The 23334-nt window shown below is 44.3% G+C and overlaps 1 protein-coding gene across 1 annotated transcript; it reads left to right on the forward strand.

The window, feature by feature from the left end:
* The first annotated feature begins 431 nt into the window (after positions 1-431).
* On the forward strand, positions 432-22562 carry zgc:171482 (zinc finger protein). The gene is made up of 5 exons (XM_041948085.1): positions 432-536; positions 4821-4913; positions 11734-11911; positions 15053-15289; positions 22462-22562. Exons 1-5 carry the CDS (start codon positions 432-434, stop codon positions 22560-22562), a joined length of 714 nt encoding a protein of 237 aa, XP_041804019.1.
* Positions 22563-23334: the final 772 nt, after the last annotated feature.

The following is a 23334-nucleotide window of genomic DNA, read 5'->3' on the forward strand; positions in this document are numbered from 1 at the left end:
AAACGTGATGCACCTCTATAAATAAAAATCCCAGTAGTGCATTATAGTTGTATAGTGCATTTGGTCTGCATGTTCAGTGTTTCTACGTGATTCCAAAAATTAAAATATATATATATTTAACAGATTATTACTAAGTGAAATGCAGAAACTCAAGCCAGAGCCTCAGGCCATTGTTTCCAAGATTGGAGCCAAAATCATCCATGAGGATGTTCTGACAGAGAGGATCAACATATTTTGGGCTGAAATGTCATAATGAATTTGTCACTCTGAAGGAAAACTAGTCTTAAATTAAGATGAGACACACGCATGCTCACGCAACTCTAACACACACTATGAGGCTCACTGGCATTTTATTCCGCCCTGCCTTTTAATCATATTCATATTTGCGTATGTTTGGGGGGGGGTATGTGTTTGTGTAGTCTCAGATGAAGATGAAGTCTGCGGGCGTCGTGGATGGAGGCTTGTTCACAGAGAGCTATTGTAACATCTGCAATGCCCAGCTCATCTCCGAGTCCCAGCGCACCGCTCACTACGAGGTGAGTCCGTCTCTGTTCATACAGGAACATTCGCACAAAGGAAAAAGAAATTGTTGTGATGCTACGATCACTGCTTTGACAGGCAGATTCCTGCACCGTACACTTTGCATCAGCCTTATTTGTACCAATTTGTGCTTGTGCCGTTCAAAACAGTGCTCATCTATTATACATAGACTTAATGCAGCATGGTAATGGTAGTCACTTGTGCGCACACACACACACACACACACACACACACACACACACACTTTGTTTTAATGTTGTCTACCTCTCAGCAGACTCCCTGAGAGTAAATTAATGAATGGGCATTAAATAATCAGCCTGGTGCATTATTTAACTACTGAGTGTGCATGTGTGTATGTGTGTGCACGGGAACATATTCATGCACGCTTGCATGTAGTACTACATTGAGGTCGTCCTTGATTACAAGACCCAATTGGCATTAACAAGCAGACTAATGAGGACAAGGCCCTTATCTGGAGAGAATTAAGCAAGGACAAGAGCAGTGTGTATGTGTCTGCACACATGTGTAGCATCCACATTCACTTGAAAATAGTCTATTTCTGTCTCTCGACCCAAGTCTGAAAAACACATAGCCCTGAGTTGTGCAGACAAACAGGCCAGTTGATTCACCGTGTGTCCTCAGTGTCACCTTTTACCAAAGGTCTCTGTAGTGGTCCGTAGATCACGGGAACAAGACAAGAAATCATTTGAGGGCAGGAAGTTTTTACATGTTAGAGTCAATAAGGGTAGAAGGCGAGGGAAGGCATCTTTATTTGCATATTTGTATTGAAGTCATTCACAGGTTAAATGAGTGTCTTACACAGGAAGGGTTAAAAAGGGGTCACAACCTCTTTTTGAAAGCCTTTCGAGTCCCCAGATGTGATTGATCTTCATACACATTCACATACACTTTTTGCCTACATATATATGCATCTCTGTAGGCCAGATTATAAATATTATGCAATCCATCCCCACTACAGTCCAAAAGATGGAAGTAATGAAAGACTCTATGATTTCCATGATGCAGAGAACATGGACAAAAGTGCAGAATGTGATAATAAAAACTGAACCAACTGTAAAACTTGTGGAATATGCCAAAATGTGGATGCAATTTATAAAAATTGTGTTTTCCCTCCCATTATGAGCGTTTATTCAAGCGCCTAAGCAGAATGAAAAGAATAAAAACTATGCTGCTATGTTTTGGCTTCACACACACACACACACACAGACACACACAATCATATGGAAGAGGTCCTCTGAGAGAGAAGCAGCACACCAGCAAAAGCTCATCACTTCAACAGACTCTCAGAAGTGCAAACACATCGGCAGACCCGAGGTCATTTAAGACTTTGTGGCTGTATGCGCAGTCAGATATTCTATTGGAGAAAAGCTACGTCCATTTCTCATGACTCACTGTAAACAAGGAGGAGAGTTGCCCCAGTGTGAGACTAGTGCACTGTTGTGCTACACCAAATTCATTAAAAGTGTCATGATCCGTGCTTGGCACGCCTGTTTTTTTGTTTCTCCTTTTGTGTTGTCATAATCTGTTTTTGTCACATCCTGTTTTATTTTGAAGGTTCACGTTATTTTTCTTCTTTTACTTTACTTCCTGTGTTTTCCCCTGTGTTTTGTAATTATCTGATTTGTTTCACCTGTGTGTCATTAGGTGTGTTCCCGTGTGTATTTAAGCCGTGTCTTCCCCTCAGTCTTTGTCTGTGAATCCTTGCCATTGCCCTATGCCACTAGTGAGTGTTTTTCCCTTGTGTTGTCTTTGTTCTTTAAGTAAGTGTAGTCTATGTTGGATTAACACTACTGTGCATATTGAACAAGCTGCATACCCCTGGAAGTGACCAGGCAGCAACCTCCAGGGCTGAAAAATGAAGCCACTTTGCCAAAAACTGCACTTTTGCCGTTAGAGAGTCAATCCCCATAGACCCCCGTATTAAAATGCCCAACTTTACAGCAATAATGTTGTAACATGTTTACAGCCTGTTACCAAAAATGTTGCTGGTCTCTGTAGCTAATTTCCCTGGTCCTGACAACTGTACGGGGGTTGAATTTTTATATAACTCAGTTTTTAAATTATATAAAGGCTTAATGTTATGAATAATTATGGCCATGGCTGCTTTGAGTGACAGCTAGCTGCTATGTTTAAGCAACTGGGCTTCATTTGACCTGGCCTCCAGTGCACCCACGCTCCACCAGGAGTTTTATACCGGCACTGCCAAGATGATGATGGCCGGAGCTGCTGTCACAGAGCTTCACAGAAATCTGTTGGTGACGTCACAGAGAGTATGTCCATATTTTATTCAGTCTATGGAAACAACCCTGAGGATAGAAACTTTTTTTAGTGAATGCACTAGGTGAGCAATTCCGATTTAACTGAATAGCTGCCATCTTTGGGTCCGGTATCCCGCTCCTACAATACAACCATGACACATAAACATGGATGACTCAACTAAACTACAAGCAAAACAAAAGCTTTAGCATCTTCAAACTGTTCAGGGATCAAAATAAATGCCACAACAAAACTTTAATCAGTACACACCACTGTCACACACTACTGTCGGATATTGTCAGAAAGCAGTGAGGCTGCTTGGTGTTAAGGATGTGAATCTGACCTTGTATGACTGAGAGATGTACATTCTGCATGTATACACAATCACACAAGGATGATGTGGCAGACTTTCTTTTTTTTTAAATTGTCCTCTGCCCTGTCTGTCTCCTCCGGCTTTATTTGTCACTGGGAAAAACCGAGACAGAAGAGATGGAGAGACATGCATAGTCCATTAGAGTAGGGTGAGCACTGAGGGTCAGTGCAGGGTAACCATGGTGACACAAGGTCCCGCTTTTAGCCCACATCCTAGAGCCATCTACTGCATGACCATTTATACACCTATCAACACAAGCATACACTCAGATACACACACACAAGCACTGACAAAATGCATTAAAGTAGTCTGACAAGTGGTGGGTGGGGCGAGGGGGCTTTTTTTGTCCCGAGGGCAGCGGATCCAATCTAAGCACTGGAGCAGCAAGTACAGTGTCTTGTCAGAGTCTCCCATTCGCCTTCTTTTTTTGTGCTGTTGAGCATCACAGACTCAAACTTACAACTACATCCTCATCTACAAAACTTCATTCCACAAATCATGTGGATTAAACCGTAAAGTTACTCCCCCACAGGGAATTCCAGTTCCGGACAAAGACACCTGGATACATCTGACAAATCGTCTCATTCTAATTTAATCACCTCCGTCTCTCATTAATCAACATTTTCCCCCTTGATGCATTTCACAATCACAATCTTGACTCGTGTCCCTGCGCTCTGTCATGCAGTAATGTGTACTGGGCTGCATATGTGGCAGTAAAGATGCAGACTGCCAACACTTGCTTCTGGGAAATTGCACCAGCAGCGGAATTTATAGATAATAATAGATGTTGTGTAGTAGAAAGGAGTGAAGGTCAGAGCACGCCAGTAAAATGCTATGTATGGAGCAAGATAGCTGTGTCAAACTCGTACGCAAACACACAGAGCTGTCTCAACATGTGCACATGCACTAATCTTTACCCTGCAGTGTGTCCAGTGATTTCCATTGTTTTGCATTAAAGCGACAGTTAGCAGCTTCAAGGAGAGCTAACTGTCCTTTCCTGTAAACACACTGTATACCTTGACTTATTATAGCTCAGTCAGGTGGGGCGAAAACAATGCAGCACTAACTAAATAAGCAGCACAACAACCATCAACAGCAGTTATGTAGCTGAACCATCTTTTCACCGGAAGCTTTTAATATTATGCAGACTACTTCTAATCTATTATCTGCTTTTAAAAAATATCTTCTCTATAATTCTTTTAATCGTTGATTCCCCCAAAAGACTGTTGCGTTTTTTATTTCTAAGGAACCAGAATATCACCATTTAGATTTTACAGTTATTTGATCCCTCCAGATTACTCCCTCGCTTTCTTCAGCGCTTTACAGGGCTAGTGTTTGCAGGTGTGCTCAAGAGTCCTTAACCCTGCAGCACTTCCCCTGCCCAACATCTTACTCAGGGCTCCCAGAAATCTGAGGCTGTCCCAGGCCATTAGTCACCTAGCCGGGGGCAAAATGTCTGCAAGCATCATCAGCTGAAACAGAGATAAGAGCTTGGGGGGAGTTGCCAAGGTGAAGTGACGATCATTGATTTTCTTTTCTTTCTTTCTTTTTTTTTTTTTGTACTTGGCCGACCTGACAAAATAAAACTCAGTTCACTGGCTGACACCCTTCCTCTCTTTCTTTCTCTCAGAGTAAGAAACATGCCAACAAGGTACGTCTGTTCTACATGCTTCACCCTGAAGACGGAGGACCACCTTCCAAGAGGCTGAGGCCAGATAACCCAGTACGCTCTCACTGTGTGTGCGTGTGTGTTTCTGTGTCTGCGTCGCATAACACACAATGTTAATGAGATTTTCTCACCTCAAATGAACATTTGTATCCTCATTCTCACTTCAGAGCTTTTAAGATTAATTCAAGAATTAAGCGGCAGTGTAATCACAAACTGAAATAACTTCAAACATGTGTTCGGAAGGACAATTGTTTGAATGCTGAAATGTGTGAATTTGCAGCATGCTTTCATGTATGTGGATGAAAAAAACCTGAGCTGCCTTGCCTCAGTCTAATCCTTTACTAGGCCTGTCCATGCTCAGGCTTGGCCATTGCAGCCAAGTGCTCATGGGAATAGTTGTTTGATCTGTTGTGTGCTGTTATTGTGCCATAATTCTCCCAAGAGAGGTTGTGCCTTAGCTATGGTGTTTCTAGTAAGATTTAGTTGAGGCAGATGCCACCAAGCAGCTCTATATCTGACTATTGCAGGCCATGGCTAGAGAGGTCAGTGCATTACCGATGTTTGTGTGTGTCTGTGTGCTGTAGGTTGGCCATTGTGTCTGTATATTTCCAGGGCCCTGTTGGAGCACATGCTGACGTTGCATCTGCATCCACAGTGACTTGTTGGGTTTTGAACATAAAGCACATCTGCTATTTCGCTGTTGATTAAATTTTCACTGTTTGTCAGTCGTGTGTGTTAGTGTCTGTCTTTGTGTGTGTGTCGCTGAAAAGAAACGTGAACGCAATAGACTATTGTGAAGCGGGAGCTTTACTACGGTACATTGTGTGCCCAATTTATCCGGCAAGCCTGTAAGTCCCACATGGCATAATACACACATAGGCGCACACACAGAATACATACAGTACACACTTTGAGGACACAGCTGGTGGAAAAATAAAGCTTATCAAACTAACTGACAAATCTAGCTGTGCCAGAGAGGACAGAGGAGGGGAAGAGGTGGAGCATCTCCAAAAACGGTGCAGTGTCAGAGCCAAGACCCTGGGCCGTAGTGCAGGGCCAATTAGCTCAGTGCGGCAATGACCTTCTATCCTCCGCTGACAGGAAATCCACAATAAAAACAAAGGAACTAAAACGTCCCAAGTGTAACTGATCTCAGGTTGCACTTGATGAATGTGAAGTGAAAAGTTGAAAACCCTGACAAATAATATTCAGAGCTACAAGCATCATCTTGAAAGGAGACAGATTAAAGATCAAATCCATAAATCCAGCAGGGCTACAGCATGAAGACAGACCTGGATTAATGCATTACAAATATATGGAGCCAAAATAACCAAGTTGGGTAGGAGCTATCTGTTGTGGTCACATCTTTGTGGACCAATAACAAGCATGCAGCAGTTCCGAGTTACTGCTTTAGGCCACGCGTGTTGATACATTGATGCTCTTTGTTGGTATGTGATACCTTTGACTTGGTCTTTTTATGTTTTACTAACCAGAACTTCCGAATGTCCAGGGAAGGTTTTGTCCCCCAAAGTACAGAGTCACATGGACTGTAGTGCGTCTCCATCCTCACACTATTTCCTTCGACCATGTGCATCAAACACTGTTATATAAGCCTAAATTTCGAGATCCATTATAGAAGATCCTGTCATTACCCTTTTTAACCCACAGAAAAAATGAGATTAATGCTGGATTAGGAAACAAGGGCCAGGACATGCTTGAAAAGATCTTATTTGTATGAGGTGTTTATGCTGTAGCTGTTCCTACCAGCCACACTTAGCAGCAGAGTGAGAAGCCGGCTATCAAAGAGAAGTGATAGTTGCATAAATGTAGCAATAACAGGGCACATGTTTAGACAGTCTCTCCTGGAAGCAGATCTTGAGGGAGAGGTTCAAATCCAGCTTACTTTCTCACCTCCACACACCTGGACAATCGCTGTGTGAATTTTCGGCCACTGTCAGAAAGTCGTGGGGAGAGGCTTTTTACCCCGAAGCTGTTCCATCATCCCACAAGCAGCATATGGGCAGCTTGTGTCTATTCTACAGGCAAACAAAAATTAAGTAAATGCAACATTTTTGAAGCGTCAGACTGAACTGAAAGCAGGAATTGCCACCGCGAAACGATTCTACATTGAATGTGAGTTAAAACAAACTGGGAATCATTTCAAAATGTAAGACTCTGTTGAATGTGCTCCTTATCACAAGCTGTACAATAAGACGTAAAAAGGTGCCGCCGATACTCATGAAACACTGCAGGCATGTCAAGGGCACATGGGTTTACAAACACACTCACACATACTGTAGAAATATACACACCTGCGTCTCCATCTGTCTCCCTAAGTGAATAAGACATGACTCAGCCCCTCCTGGCTTTCACCTCATGTGGGACACTGAATACACACAAAAAGGCAACGTGCACACACACATTCACACGCTCACCTCATCTGCCATACTGTAACGCACTGTGAGCGCCACAGCCAGCACTTTGTTCATAACCTTTCACACAGAGATGTGACATTGATTATCTGACAATGCTGGAAAAACGTAAGATGGAGCAGTTCTCCAGAGATGAAATAATCACCATTCAATTTCAGATAAACTTTGCTTCTTTCATCTTTTTTTTTTCTCCCCTGGGGAACTTTCTTTTCTCTGCACGCCATCTTAGTGTTTTTGCCCCTCAGTTCTCGTACTGATTGACATGGTGCAGTCCAATGGGAACGGCAGAGAGGGATTTTCGCCAAGTCAAATCAAATGCCAGCTTCTACCCACTGTAAAATGCCATGCCTTCAGGTTTGTGTGTTTGTGTGTAGGTAAAAGTGTTTGTCACAGAACAAACAGAGAAAGTAGGTCGTAAAGGTGCTCCCAGATGAAAGGGGAGGGGGACTTTATCCTTTTTTCTCCCCCATTCTCCACCCTGCTCTTTCTCTCCATCTGAGCAGTTTGTACTTGCGCAAAGGGCAAGAGATAACAAATGCTCTTTTCCTCGCCTTTTATTCTCCTCTAATGCCATATTTGCACCATCGCTCCTTTCAATTTACACTTTCAGCGCTTCTTCAAACTCCAAATGAGAGTGTCTGTTTCCCTGTGCTGCTCCATGTGTATATTTAGCAATGTTTCCCACAGCGCCTCAACACAGAGCAGTAGGAGAAGTTAGGAGAAGCACAGAGAAAGCAAAGCAGAAGGGGAGGAAGATTAACGCAGCTAATTAGGAGTCTATTGTTAGGTGCACGAGGAGGATGAAGCCACCCAAACATAAAATATTCTGAGATACAGACGTCACTGTCAGGCCCATACGCAGCGTGTGCTGCAAACAGAAACGCTCGTGACAATTAGGTCGCACGCAAAGCGGTTCTCAACAGATGTGTGAGGTGCGACAGGAAGAGACAGTCAGGAACAAAACACAGAGAGGAATATTGAAATGAGCGATGCGAGGAATCTAGAAATCAAAAGTGAGAAAACAGAAAGGTTGATGACTTTCAGGGGAGACAGACGATGGAGGAAAACAGTGAGTCAGAGATGCTGTTTGTTGTTTAAAGTGGTTCAGTAGAGTGGCAGCTGTAATGAGCTGGTAATTATTCATATGTCAGTCACCCACCCACAGTTGAGATTGTTTAAAATTTTTTAAACAATCCCTGCGCTGTCACTAAATCCCTGGTGTAGCATCTGTCATTGAGTGTCAGGATTTGCATTGCCTTCGTCTTTCAAGTAGATGCTTCTCTGTGTTTCAGTTCCGCCTCTGTCGACTTCTTTTGCTTTTGAGCGTGTTTTGACAGGTGAGACCACTGCTCGGCTGCCACAGAGAGTCATCTCAGCCGCTTCGTCCTCAGTCAAAAACCACTCAGTTGTGGGACATCGGTTCACTGCGGTTAATTTTCCTCATCCTGGTACAACGAGATTTGGGTAGAACAAGATCTCAGCATCGCTGCCCATGGGGAGGGAGGATGTAGACAAAGTAGGCGAGGGGGGGGCGTTGGAGGGAAAGAACAATAGGATGAGCTGTGGTGGAGAGGAGGAGCAGAAAGTACACATTAGGGAGGACCGGAATGAGGAGGGATGGTAATGAGGGAGTGGGGGAAATGTAAGAGGGATGGATGAATTGAGGGAGGAGAGGAGAGGAAGTGTCCTCATGGGTACTCTGTCTCTCATGATACAATCATGAATAAAGATCATGGGATAAATATAGATAAGCTGGTTTTATTTTACATACAAACACACTCGCACACACACAGACAAATATGCACGCGCTTTCTTTCTCGTCCTGTGGCAACATGAGACAATAAGTGCGTTTCCATCCCAATGTGTTCATGCACATTTTCAATTTGTGCATAAAAAAACTGTTTTCTAGATTGTTTTTCACCGCTTGAGGTTTAACTGGCGCTCATTTAATTATGTCATCTTGTTGCGCCCTCTTCTTCTAAAATGGCATAATTGCACTCGACTGGAAAATCTGCACCACCTACTTATCTTGATGAAATAACTACTAATAATTGTATCACAGTAGTGGATGGAAACAAACATTCACTCGCTTTTTCGTTTGCTGAGAAATTCAGGTAGAATTTGCCATACATTTGGATGGAAAACGCCTCATGTGCTAATAAAGCACAATGAAATGAATTTGTACCAAGTGAGAAAGAGAAGGGAAGTGAGTTACTGGTGGAGATGGAGGGGAGAGGGGGGGTATGGAACAGTTCAGAGAAAGCCTTTAACATGATCACAGCAGGAACAGACACGGGGGAGGAGAGGAGGCGAGGCGGTAGAGGGGGAGGAGGAGAGGGGGTGGCGAGGGCCTGCCAATACAGATAAATATTTCATCCCACAACACACAGAGTCACTGAGACTGGTGCCCAGAGGGGGGTGGGGGGTGGGGGGTGGAAGAGTTAGAAAAAGGCTGAGAGTGAAAGCAAGGCAAAAAGACAAAAAAGCAAGAGAGGAAGAGAGTGAGAGAGAAAGACGAGAGAGAAGAAGAACAGAGAGGGAGATGGGACAGCTGAGAGACAAAGCTAAGCCTGGAAGGTAAAGGTGTCCTTAACTCTCATATCCACCGCCTGTGATGCTAACCAGGGCTGACACAAGACACACACACATTCATCCACAGGGACACAGCGCACACACACACAGATTTGGTGTCGCAGACACTTTTCTATTATTGTTCTCCCTCTCGCAGAGACGGAGGTTTCTCTCCTCCAACTCGACTTGACACCTGGACATAGAGAGAGCACTGGTGTAGAAAGAAAGAAAGAAAGAAAGAAAGAAAGAAAGAAAGAAAGAAAGAAGAGATGTGGGAACAAATAGAGAGAGCTGAGAAGAAGCAGAGACAGAGAGAACAAAAGTGTGGATGAACAGACGTGAGAAGGTGGAGGTTCAATGTGAGCAGCGAGTAGAAGAAAGAAACTGGAGGGGGAAGTTGTGAAAGTGTGAAATTTAAATGTTGCACTGAAGGCGTGAAACATTGCTACTCTTCAAAGACACAAACATACTGTATTTAATCTATGGTTGGTTTTTTATTTCACGTTGTCCCTCTTTTAATTCATATATTGAGGTATGTGGGCTGCCAAACACTACACCCATATGTGTTTGTGTTTACAAGCGATCTTGTTCCAAAACTATGGACATAAGTACGCCGCTACAACAGCCTCCACTCCTGTGGCAAGGCTGTCCACAAACCTGTCTGAGGGATTTGCTCCCATTCAGCCACAAGAGTATTAGTGAGGTCAGGCACCGCTGTTGGATGATGAGGCCCGGCTCACAGTCTGTCCTAATTCGTCCCAAAGGTGTTGGATGGGGTTGAGGTCAGGTCTTTGTGAAGGCTCACCAAACTCAGAGAGGCATATCTTTCTAAACCTTGCTGGGTGCATGGGGGCAATGCCGTGCAACTGCTGCAGCAGCGTTGAAAGCATGCGATGATATATCACTGTATGCTGTAGCACTTTGATTTCCTAAACCCCAGACCAAAAAGAGACTTTGAGAATGTGGACTCTGTCCAGAATCTGTTTCTGGTTGCAGGTCCTTGCTCTCTAATCTTCTGATGTCCTGCATTGTTCACATAATCCTAGCTGTGCGTTCAAAAAGAGTTTCTATGGGGGTGTTTCTCAGATCTTCTTAGTTTTGAAACATTTGTGTCCATTAATAGCAAGGTTTATAGACAAGTACCACGATTCCCTCAATCATTACTGCAATTTCAGATAATTTCTAAAAAAAAAAAGACTGGACTGGTAATTTTCCTGGCATGCAGCCTAAACTGTATTTGAGTTTGTCTTTTAGTTAGTTTTTCAATACTGATGGGCAAAAGCACAGAAAAGAGTTAGAGTGGAGTAATATTGCTTGAATTCTCTGTGTGTGCGTGTGCGTATGATCTCGTGTGTTTGCATGTGTGTGTGTTTATTTGTGTCAATCAGGCGGTTGGTCTTTTTGTTTGTGCTCCCGCTCTCCCGTGGGGAGCAACTCGCCCTCATCATTAGTAATGAACCAGCAGCGGTGAAAGGGCCAAGCCACAGTCTCAGCCCAGAGAGACAGATGAATATTTGATCAGCCCTCTCTTTGCTTGAGTGTGTGTGCGTGTGTGTGTGTGTGTGTGTGAGAGAGAGAGAGAGGGAGAGAGGGAGAGAGAGGGAGAGAGAAGGAGAAAAAGACAAAGCTCAGGGAGGTCAGTGCAAAGTGTATCTCTCCATTTCTCATCTCCCCCTGTCTGTCTTCTCTCCTTTTCTCACCTTCACTTCTTCCCACCTCTCTTTTCACATCATTCCTTCCTTCACCTCCACCAATCTCTTTTCCTTTTCACTTCCCTTACCCTCGCCTCCCCTGAGATGCATTTTATCTCTCACAACACCTCTCCCACCCAACACTCTCTTTCACCATCTCTCCCTCCTCTCCTCCTGTAGGACTGTGCAGAGACAGAGGTGGACCGGAATAAGTGTTGTACCTTGTGCAACATGTTCTTCACCTCCGCCATTGTGGCCCAGTCCCACTACCAGGGCAAAACCCACGCCAAGAGAGTCCGCCTGGTGCTGGGGGAGCCGCCCAACCTACCCACAGCCATGACCAGCCCTACAAACACAGGTATCTCATGCCTTCGACCTGTCTCGCTGTCGGGGTTTGATTTTAGCAACAACACGTCTGAACATGCACTGTTAGAGCCATGTAGCTTAAACTACTTGGATGCTCTCTAAAGAAGACAAGGGGGTGAGGGCGTGCTGGTTGGATTTTTAGAAACAAAGAGAATAAAGTATTAAACTGATTCTTTCAGCTAGCTGGTGTGTGTCAGGTCAGACAGGACAGTAAAAGCTTGACAAATGCAATTTCTCAATCATCAGACTATTAACTGACACTCTGGTGATCAGCCCTTTCAGGCCTGGCTGATCAATAGCTATATTGGATTCCAATCTTGATGTTTGCACACAGAGCTTCACTGAAGACCGGGGTAATTAACTTGGTCATAAAACCACACGCTCGCCTCAGCTTGCAAACGCCTGCGTCATCCAGACTTTTTAATTTGTGACGCGTATGCCTGAGCTGAGAACTATTTTTAGTTCAAAGCTTATATTCTCATCTGAGGTGGATTTTGAAAGTTTTGGTCATGCTTCAGTCAAAACGTCTAGCCTGGATATCAGAGGGGGAAAGAGTGTAGTGCTAACATGCCACAGGCCGAAGAAGTAAAACTCTGAAGGTGAAGAAACAAACACGCAGCCTTTAATTTACAGAAGTCTTATGATTAATAGAAAAACCTCCCTAACAAATCAAGACATACGCGAATTGATTCTTTTTTCAGGCTCATGATTGTTTAAGATGAGCATTTTTTAAAGTGTCAGTTCTGGTGAGTCGTCTCCAGGGGAGCTTTACATAATGTGATTCAAATTGGATTTAAAGTGAAAATTCAAAGAGCCATAAACACACAATCACTACATAATGGAGTGTTATAATCAAGCCCCTGAGTGACTTTTGCTAAACTTTGGCCTACTTTGGAAAAGTGTCACGTCTGTACAGCCGCTGCCTCGGAGTTTTCCGCGGTTTTGTGACAGTGGGACCTGGAGGAAAAGAAACAAGAGAGCAAGAAGAGATGAAAGAGTGACCTGGGAGAGAAGAAAAAGATTTCAGGAGAGATTAAAGTCAAAAGTAGCCTTCATGATCACTCTGAGATGAGCGCTCCACAGAAGATGCACATCCAAGCTGACAGCCTTGAGTGCACATGGGCGCAGAAACACACACGCATGCACACGCAATCATCAGAAACACACATAAGCGGGATGACTGATGCCTGCACGTTCCTGTTAGACATTTATTTGCATCTAAGGACACATGGACACCAGCATGCATGCAGAAACACACTCAAACATAGACAAACCACACAGTGAGGAGAGGGAAAGCGAAGGCCGTGTGTGTTGGAAAAGCCTGTGAGAGGTGGAGGGCAGAGACTTTACCTGTTCCCTCCCCTTTCGCACGTCACGTCCCCAACACACTCCAAACCACCACAGCCGCCTCCTCCTCCCCCTCCTGCACACACACCATCACACACACTCCCTGTTCCGTGAAAAACACTTACTTCTGCTCCAGAGATCACAGTCATGAGAAAAGAAAGGGTGGGAAAACTAGGGATGGGGGGGGGGGCGCATCCAAGGCTCGCTCCCTGTTGCTGCTCGGCACGTGCTGCTCTTCCACAGAGCTGTCAGAGCTCAGGAGCTTCACTCACGGGTGCAAACACACACGGACGCAACAGCAGAGATTATAGGACGACCTTGTCTTTGACATTAATTGCAGGGAAAAGAAATGACAGTAAAAGAGTACGGGGCTGCGTTTTGTAAGTGAGACGATAGTGTGGCGAAGGCAAACACAAGCAAGGGGAATATGAGTGGGTGTGGTTGGCGAGATGAGCAGAGACACAGCCATAGATACAGTAACTATGTGAACAGAGCCTGAAGACACATCTAGGTATGAGCAACCAATCAGCTCGCAGGGGCTAGAGTCAAGTCGACACAGGCGCGCACACAAAAAACACACATGAACTAACACACTTCACACTCATGGTCACTGGTCGATTCATGTATGCTCTTCGTTTGTTATCAGTGAGTTGTTGTGAAAGAAATGATATGACTCATTTTGGCTTAAAAGCATGTGAGTGGGCTTTTGTTCGTGATATGAAATGTTTAAACGTTAGGTATTGTGGCTGTGTAGTCATAGTCGGAGTCATTGACACATTGTAGATGGCGAAGCGGCACATTTGGACGTGCCATCTGGCATCGGAGGCTTTCTCGCACAATTTGGCTGTGGACCTAACACCCCCTCTCTGTGTTCAAATAAACAGTTAGAGCAGAGATGATTTCTTTGGTACACGTACTGTACCTTACACACAAGCAGCCTATTCTGGAGCTTCATTCATGCGCACACACGCACACTCGAGCCTTCACAAGTCTTCTCAAACGTGGATTATACATTCAATCCGCCACCCAAACACCCACATGCACACACAGACACACGCGCGGCCACACGCACATACGCAGTCTTCGCTGCATGAGCCACAACCGCGTCCTGCGGACATGTCAGTGCCTGTTGGCTATTAATGGGCAATCTCCATGGTAACCAGTGTCATGTCACGAGTAGCAGGTCACCTGGAAGCCGGCCATTTCTTTTTGTTTTTTCATTCCCGCGCAGAAGAGAGAGGAGAAGAGGAGAGAGGAGAGGGATGAAAAGGGAGGAAAGATGAGAGGAGAGCATGTAGGTAAAAAAAAAAAAAAAAAGGTAAAGCAGGAAGCTTCAGACGTGCAGTGGATGTGAGAAGAAGTCAGTTTCAAGCACTTGCAGACTGGTCCCTGGAGTGCTGACGTCTTCCTCCTGACCCTCATCTATGTTCCACAGACGTGGCCGACAGCAATCTATTGCTCTTTGTTCTCAGTCTCAATCAGTACGATCTAAATCTAGAGCTTTTAAGTGTAAACGTGAGAGCGTGGGCATGTATTTAAGATTCCATGTGTGTTTGTGTGTGTGCATCTGAATATGAATCTCCTGACATTTTCACTTTAATGTAATCTTGTGAAAATACTTTCATTTCATTGTCGCCTTAAACCTCCATTTGCATTTGAATTCATGTTAATATTCTCCCTCACTCTATTCCGCCTATTCTCCCATCCTCCTCCTGCAATCCCTCACCCCTCACTCCTCGCCTATCTGTTCACTTCTTCCCCCGAGATTCCTCCCCGTCCACCCCAGTTCCCACAGATCCTGCTGCGTGCCCCCCTCCTCCCCCCGCCCTGCCTTGGCCCATGGCAGTGGTCGGCGGAAACGGCGGAAGAGAGGCGGGCAAATACTGTTGCCTGTGCGGCGCCTGGTTCAACAACCCGTTGATGGCCCAGCAACACTACGAGGGCAAGAAACACCGCAGGAATGCAGCCAGGGCACGCCTCCTGGAGCAGCTAGCGGGCAGTCTGGATGCCACGGAGAGCACAGGTCAGCCTCTTGGCCCTGAGCCCAACACAAGTGACAAGTGAAGGGCAGGACGGGTGTTAGGACTTTGTACGAGGAAAGACGATAAGGGGGAGATCACATTCAAGATCAGTGGCAGTGAGGGTGGACTTCTGAAATGTTCATATGCCTTTCAATGTGGTGTGCATTTCGCAGATATTACACTGAGGTAAGCCACACCGGTTACTCACAGATAAAATTAGCACCATCAGCCACTTACTGTAAAGATCAGCCTATTCGCATTCACCGTACATGTGTACACACACATTGGCTCAGTACGGCTGACTACCTGTCTCCTGTGTCCTTGAAGCCTATGTGTTTCCATTAAACCAGTCTCCCTCGGATCAACACCCTCTACAGTAAACAATTAATGTCCCACAGATGCCTGGAGTACCTTCTTATAATTATCGTTAAATTTAGATGGAGAATTATGAAGTTCTGCAGGAGGGCCAACATAACATATACACTTTCCTGAATGAAAAGGCAGTCTGCCACTTTTAAACATTTAAACATCAAAGTGTCTCTGAAGTCACCCTTTGAAAGCAGTCGTTTAACGTCATTTGTGGCTCGGAAGGAGCTTTGTCAAGTCCGAGAAAAGAATTTGAGTGAGGTTGAAGGCTGAGGGCTTGAAGGCTACAGATTTTTATTTGAAAGTCTATGTTGTAGTTTGAAGGACATGAGCCAGTTCAAAAAAAAAAAAAAAAAAAAAGCTATCGAGTTGCATTATTGTAACTGCAGGAGGCAGCGTTTTTGAAGCTTGACCCACACTGGGGACACTAGTGTCTAAATCTGGGTGTGTTCACTGAATATATCCAACCATTGCTTTTTGAATCAGTGCCCAACCTTATGGAAATCCAAGTATCGTTTGAAAGGTGTTTACTGGGTGAGTACTTTTAAGGGTTGGACTCAAAGTCAGTAAAACGAAAAAGCTAGCTCATCCATCAACCCAAGCAAATATTTGTCTCTCCCTAATTGTCTGTGTATCTCAGTCCAAGTGAAATCTTGACACATCTTATTCGTCATCCACTTGCCACAGTCTAAACTTTCCAAGTCGGTTGTCTGGGGTCACAGTCTCCTCATGTTACAGCATAGCTTTCACACTTGTTAGTGCAAGCGTTGCAACGTGTAAAACTGTCAAAAAAAGTAACGCAACCTCTGTTGGCATGTTGCATACAGCATGCTTAGGAGGAAATCAGTGCAGGAGCTCAGGCAGCTAAAAAAAAAAAACACATTACACACTAATACGTCTGGTCTGGGTTGAAACATGAGCCCCAATCAGGAAGTTGAGAAAAAGGTTAAGCTAGTGAAAAAATTCTTACTGTATATTATTAATTTCTAAAACTGAGATCAAATTACAGTTACCACAACGAGTCCTGGATATTAATTACTGTGTGTTTCTCTCCCCCTTTATTCCTCCCCTCTCCCACGCAAACACTTCCATGCACAAATGTAGCAGTAAGAGGACACTGATTCACATGCTCACACACACATTTCTGCCAGAGGGGTATTCTAATGAAATTATTAATAGTATTTGGCACAGAAAGTGCTCTTTCCTTTTCTGGTTCCTAGGAGGGATGTAGTCCAACATCATCCTACTGCAGCATGCAGCCCAGCATGCACGAGTGCCTCACAACACCTCTACCGCACACACACACGCACACAGGTTTAACGCTGCCACACACACATGCAAATCCTCTGTGAGCCGAAGCCGTGCCGTTCGCTTTGTGCTCCAGGTGCCATGACACAAAGCATCATCTCAAGAAGCCAATCATATTAAAAGCATGAGTCATGTTGCCGCCTACACTGGCTCAGAGGCTTTAAGAGGTGTCATGTTGGATATCGTCCTCCATCCACACACTGTGACCCAGATCCCACAACCTCAGCTGTTTTTGGGGAGGTTTTGAATCCACATCTCCACATGTAACAACAGGATGCATTCACAAAAAAAATGTAAATATATATTAGACATATGTAAAGTCAGATTTTCCTTTTGTTTAATCCAGGATAATTGCACTCAGGGAAGAGTGACGGTCCACTGCAAAATCTACTACCCGTTTTCTTTTCAAGGGCAACTGGTCTAAGATTGCAAAGTGAGCTCGCTGCTGACGTGGTGTATTATATGTGCCATCAATCAAGTGTTTGTTCCAGTGCCTTTAGTCTGAAACACTTTTTGTTCTTCGCAACACAACTCCATTGTCAGCCGTCGTTTGCTCTTCAGTTAGACACGTTTCCATTGGCGCAAGATTCTCACATCTGATTGGCTTTTATCACCACTTCAGGTGTGAAGTCACAGGTGTGCCGGGCGTAATCTCAGAGGGAGGGTCGAATGCGAGGCGGCAGCTGAGCAAAGAGAGAGAGAGAGAGAGAGGAAGGGGGAGAAATGAGGAATTCGGCCTCATCCAAGTGCAGATTCGTCTCTACCTTTTTGTCTTTTTTTTGTCTTTGTGGAACTGTTTTCTCTTCACATTCTTTTCCTCTTTTTTTTTTGCAGCCCCTTCCTGCTGCTGTACTCCATCTTGTTTCCTTGTTTGTTGTTGCTGTGGTGGCTTTGTGTGTAAATGTGTGTGTGTACACCACCAGGGGCTCTGATCTCTCGTCATGTCTCATCTGTCATCCTCATTAGCTCCCCACGAGGCACAGGTGAATTATTTACACACCGATATTCCCTCACTCTCCAAACTGTGCCTTCAGAGCCTGCCTCGCTGCATTGTCTGGTTGTGTCCTATTGATGATACTGACCTTTCCTCGTGCTTGCAGATTCTCTCGACGTTACTCTCTCCACCTCCTGTCCCCCCTTCCACGCTCTCAATACTGAAACATATCACAAAATCCCCATGACATTTCTGTTGACACCGTTTCTTACTCTTGGATTTTTCTGGTGTAATTGTGCAGACAGTTCATGGGGGAGAATGTCGTTATTTTCCACGGCTAGACGCCAGACAAAACCCTTGGAGATGGATTATGGAGGTGTACAAGGGAGTTGCAGAGGGGGTGGCAACTGACGAGGGACGGAGCCCGCCTGACTCAGCTCTGTCTTTACATAAATCACGAAAGGGGTAGAAACCCCTCAAGACAGAGCCAGCGCACTGTCTCCTCTCTCTGGAAACTCAGCAGAGAATTAGAGGCGGTGAGATAAGTGTCTAGGACTGGAGTGTATGTGTCTGCAGAGAAAATAGCGTGTAATTGATGAGTGTGCCTGGGTTTGGAGACAGAGCTGACCTCTTCTCCCATGAGACAGCACACGCTGTGACATAGCCGCACCAGCAAGCTTACATACATGCACACATAAACAAGATATACTGTGGGCATTGTAGCCCATATGTACAGCCAGCACATGAAATATGTCACAAAGTGGACCGTATAGTATATAAAGATATATTTCTCTCAGGAATTAGCAGAGACCATAAAGGAATGCTAAAAGGAGTGTGCATAATGAGTATATACCTGTCAGGTGTAAAGAAACACGCCCCAAATGAATGGTACTGCATTATGTCTGCTTCATGTGTAAATAAGCAAATATTTGCCAACAAGTTCACCATATTGACTTTTCATACATCGAATTTGTGTTTACAATCTTTATGCTACCCCAGAGTCTCAAAAATTAATTATTGCTACTTTAACAATGATGAAATAAGCATTTTAAAGCATGTTGTGTCCCAAACTAAAGTAATTCAAATTTTCTCGAAAGGTTTTGATATCAGCCCTGAAATCCAGGAATACATTAGCACTGATGTCAGACATGTCCAAACAATACCCAACCTGAATATCAATACATTCTTAGAAAATACCTTAAGAATTATTAATTGGTTACGATGAGACAGAGAACAAACAAGACAAACTAATACGCTGAGCTGAAAAATGTAAAAGAGCCTGGTGATTTTGTTTAAAAGCAAAAGTTCAGAAACATAGTTTGTTTCCTGTGTATGATAATTCTTTGTCTAAAACAGATGGTCTTTCCAATTACTGTCACATTCACTGCAAAACTAATTAGTCTCCCTATAAGTCCTTCAAAGTTTGCTGCTTGGTAAAATTCCACTTGGATTCAATCTGACTCTCACTCAACGCTCAGGCCCTCTCTGCTATGGTATTTGTGATATATTCCTGTGAGACATACTGTCAAGCCTTTGCTGCAGACTGTTGGTTTGATTGCATCTCAATGGGCTTCTTTTTGGATCCGGTTCCTTTTTAATCTTGCAAAGCACATGGTAAACTAATGGTGTGCATACCACAGCACAAAGGCTCAGTGGTAGTAAGAGCTCTGCAAACTGTTATCCTTCCTCCATGGTGAATAAAATTATAGATGAAGACCTTACAGTGAGACTCCCAGTTGCAGTCATCCCATAGGAAGGAAGTGGAAAATAGAGGAAAGTCTTCCATGAAATTATCCATATGTAACTTGATGTTCAGTGGTGGTTATATAGCATGCTTGAGGCTCATTTCCTCCCTGTGTATCTCAAAACCATCCCACTGTTTAACCATCAAGGCTCATGCAACACCAGACTTCACAATCATCAACACTGACCAGTACCTGCAAACCCTCTGAGACTCACAAATAAAAGAAGCTGCAGCTAGAGCTTGGCAGAGCTTCTTAGAACGAGCCATACGCATCACGCTCCAAATGGGCTGATGCCGCCTGAGCTGAGGCTAAGTTAAAATATTTCAGGCTCTGAAACTACAGGAAGATGTTACATTTCTTTGCAACAAGGCCCTTGAAAAGAACATAATTTTCTCTTTCATTACAATTTTGACACGCATTTAGGCGTCTCCATACCGGTGGTGCCAGCAATGCCAGAAGGCTCTGTGCATTAAACGACAGCGACAAACAGCTCCACACCCACTGCCTTAGCTCATCTCACCCCCTCGTTTCTCTCTCCCTGGCATATCTTCTTGTGTAATTAACAAGGCTTAGAACACCCTCACAAATACTGCTCATGCTCACAAAAAACCCCACATTCACAACCCTGCGCTGCATGCTGTCACTTGTGTTGCGCACGCACTTTTCGCTGCATGTAATTAACATGGATTAGGGCACGGTGTTGTCTTATGCCAGAACTGCTTTATCAACCAAAACAAAGTGTGTGTCTGTGTGTGTGCACGCGACTGCGCAAGTGTACATTTATGTGTGTGCGCGCGTGTGTTCCAAAGCACATTTTCTGGCACCAACACAAACTGCAGCATGTTGTGCATCAGCGCTGCTCAGTCAGGCAGTGGGGAGGTGACATCAATCAGGCTAAAAGCAGGGAAGCTGCCTTTGTGCACGCACACACACACACACACACACACACACATACGCACTTAAAACAGACTTAATCGTGTATACAAGAAAAGAGCTCTTTGTGTAATCCTCGTAGCCGTATAGAATTACGGGGAAGAGAAAGGAAAGGAGAATGAGAGACTTATCATTCCTTTCTTTTCCAAATTATCTCCTCTCCAATTAATAGCCTTTTCATTAAGAGAGAACAGAAGTAATGACATTTTGGCAGAAGAGGATGTACTATCTCTCTTTTTTCTCTCCTTCACACACACACACACACACATACACACACACACACACACACACACACACACACACACACACACACACACAGACTTAGATATTAGCTCCTAATAGATGCAAAATATCAACATTTAAGCCAAGACAGTGCTTACTTCAGGCAACTAATTCAGTCTTGGTTTTCTTGTAAATGACTGCTTGTCCTTAATCACCCCTGAAACAGACAGAGCGACTCTGAGACGGCGGGGAGTAGATATGCCACATTATGCAGCTCTAGCCCAGTATAAATGACCTCCTACTTCTCCTAACTATATTACAACTTCATCTCACAACATACTTCACCAATTACCACCACAGAAGGTCAAAAGGTGATGGAATATACAGACGAGTCATAAATCTCAAGGACAGTAATGACAACGGAGAAAAGGGCGCCCACACAAAAGGCAGCATCACCCGATTGCAGTCACCACACCCAGAATTACACATTCATCGTTCAAACATGAAAATGGGCGAAAAAAAAAAGCAAACAAGGGGGAGCGGGGGGCAGGGACATGCTCGGGGGGAAAAGGCTTCAAGCAGTACATTTTTGACTGTCTTGTCATATAACCCTGCAGCGTAAAGGTTGTTCATCTCTGATCTGGGTAAAGTTCTGCAGTGACGGCTCTGCAGTGAGCAAAATGTGAGAAAACAAAAATAGCACTCTGACAGAGAATACACAGCCAATTATGTCATGCAGCTGATTGCCCTACCCTCGTCGACACAGAGAGCATTTCCTATGCCCTCATGGAAGAAAGAAGATTCTGAAATCAGTGCTGTCATGCTGTCGTTACCGCATGTATTAGAGGAGCTTTTTTCAGAGGCGCATACACACCTCAATTTCTCTCCTGTGATCATTAACCCCGAGCATGCATTTTGCATCACTGCTGTAGTGTGACAACTCATTATCCTTCCCATGTCTCCATCTCCTCCATCTTTTTATGCACATTATTATTTTTCTCCGGAAATTTCCTCCTTTCACTCGTTCTGTCTACCTAATCCTCCGCCCATCTCTCTTCACCCCACTCTGTCAGTATCTCCATCCTCAGCCAGCTATTTTTGGGTGTTCATCTCGACCACCTGCAAACCCTCTAATTAGTTCACATCTGTGTCTGAGCTGCACCATCTCAAGCACGCATTCACCAACACAATACAAATGTGTGTGCGCGCACAGGCGTGCACAGTACACCACATGTACACAACCTACTGCACCGTTCATTTCTTATCCCAAGTGTCCTAATTCTTCTCACCCTGTTGAAGTTCAAGTTTTCAAAAGTACCTTCACACACACACGCGCACACACACACGCACACACACACAGGCACTGGAAAGAATAAGGCAGTGATCTAAGGATCTAAAAATGTAAATGGCTTTCTGCTAATGATTAGTCTAATCAAATCTTTTTCCAGATGCACTCTAATTAGGAAAATTACCCTGCACTGCAGAGTATAAAAATAACTTTTTTTTGGTGTTAGTTCAAATTTTTATTGTTGCTCATGTTGGCCTTGCTGCTGTTGCTGCTGCTGCTGCTGCTGCTGCTGACAGCTTTTAAGGATTTGTACGAACCATACTTGAAACTCGAAGTGTCCTCACAGTGGCTTCTGTACCTGTGTGTTTGTCTCTCCAGGGCTTCGCAGTAGTTACTCCTGCAGTGTCTGCAGTGTGGTCCTCAACTCCATTGAGCAGTACCATGCACACCTCCAGGGCTCCAAGCACCAGAACAAGTGAGTATTACAACTTAGCATTGCGGATGATGGATGGATGGATGGATGGATGGTCAATCAAATCCTAAAAAAACGAGAGACAACATGTAACTTCCAGAAACAGACAATCTGAGAAACTATTTCATGCAGCGATTGGCCATGTGCGTGGAGGTGTGAGAGTAGGCAGGCTTTCCTCTCTCTCAACGTCTCTTCATTCATTTTTTACGTAATTACTTAAAGCACATGTCATGCGTACAGATGAGGAAAGGCTATCAGAACGTGTGGGCCCTCATCCCCACCTGTAAAATTTATTGTACACAAGCACTCTCAGTGCGAGAGATAAGGGAGGCAGTGTGATGCATGCAGTAGGTAGCTATGACAACATGCTTTTTGCCATTTGAAACATGGATGAACACTTCCACAATGCTTTTCCTGTCCTGCCTTATAGAGGTGATGCATTTGATGTCACACTACGCCACTGTCATTATCTGCCAGCGTGCCTTTTGCATGAAAAACAACCTGTCCTGCTATCGACTACACAAACAGTTTGAGTAAGAATTCACGTAACATATGTTCTGTACAGACAGCTGAGGGCTAAAGAGACAAAGCATTGTTGACATGGTTTGTCATTAAGATGATCTAGATGGATCCAAACATTAGACTTTTTTTAAACATTTAGAGTTGTTTTATTGTTTCAGCTGAGAAGATCACTTATACTGCGTTGTTTGGTGGATGGTGACGCATGGAAAAGAGTGAGAGACTGACGGTTCCACTGGGCAGCGCTACTTGCAAATTAC

The sequence above is a fragment of the Chelmon rostratus genome, chromosome 11, assembly GCF_017976325.1.
Source record: "Chelmon rostratus isolate fCheRos1 chromosome 11, fCheRos1.pri, whole genome shotgun sequence".
In the NCBI taxonomy this organism is placed as follows: Eukaryota; Metazoa; Chordata; class Actinopteri; order Chaetodontiformes; family Chaetodontidae; genus Chelmon; species Chelmon rostratus.

Excerpts from the sequence above, each read along its gene's own strand:
- zgc:171482 (XM_041948085.1), top strand. The coding sequence starts at position 432 with ATGAAGTCTGCGGGCGTCGTGGATGGAGGCTTGTTCACAGAGAGCTAT. Across the intron at positions 537-4,820 it reads AGCGCACCGCTCACTACGAG|AGTAAGAAACATGCCAACAA; the intron begins GTGAGTCCGTCT and ends TCTTTCTCTCAG. Across the intron at positions 11,912-15,052 it reads GACCAGCCCTACAAACACAG|TTCCCACAGATCCTGCTGCG; the intron begins GTATCTCATGCC and ends CGTCCACCCCAG.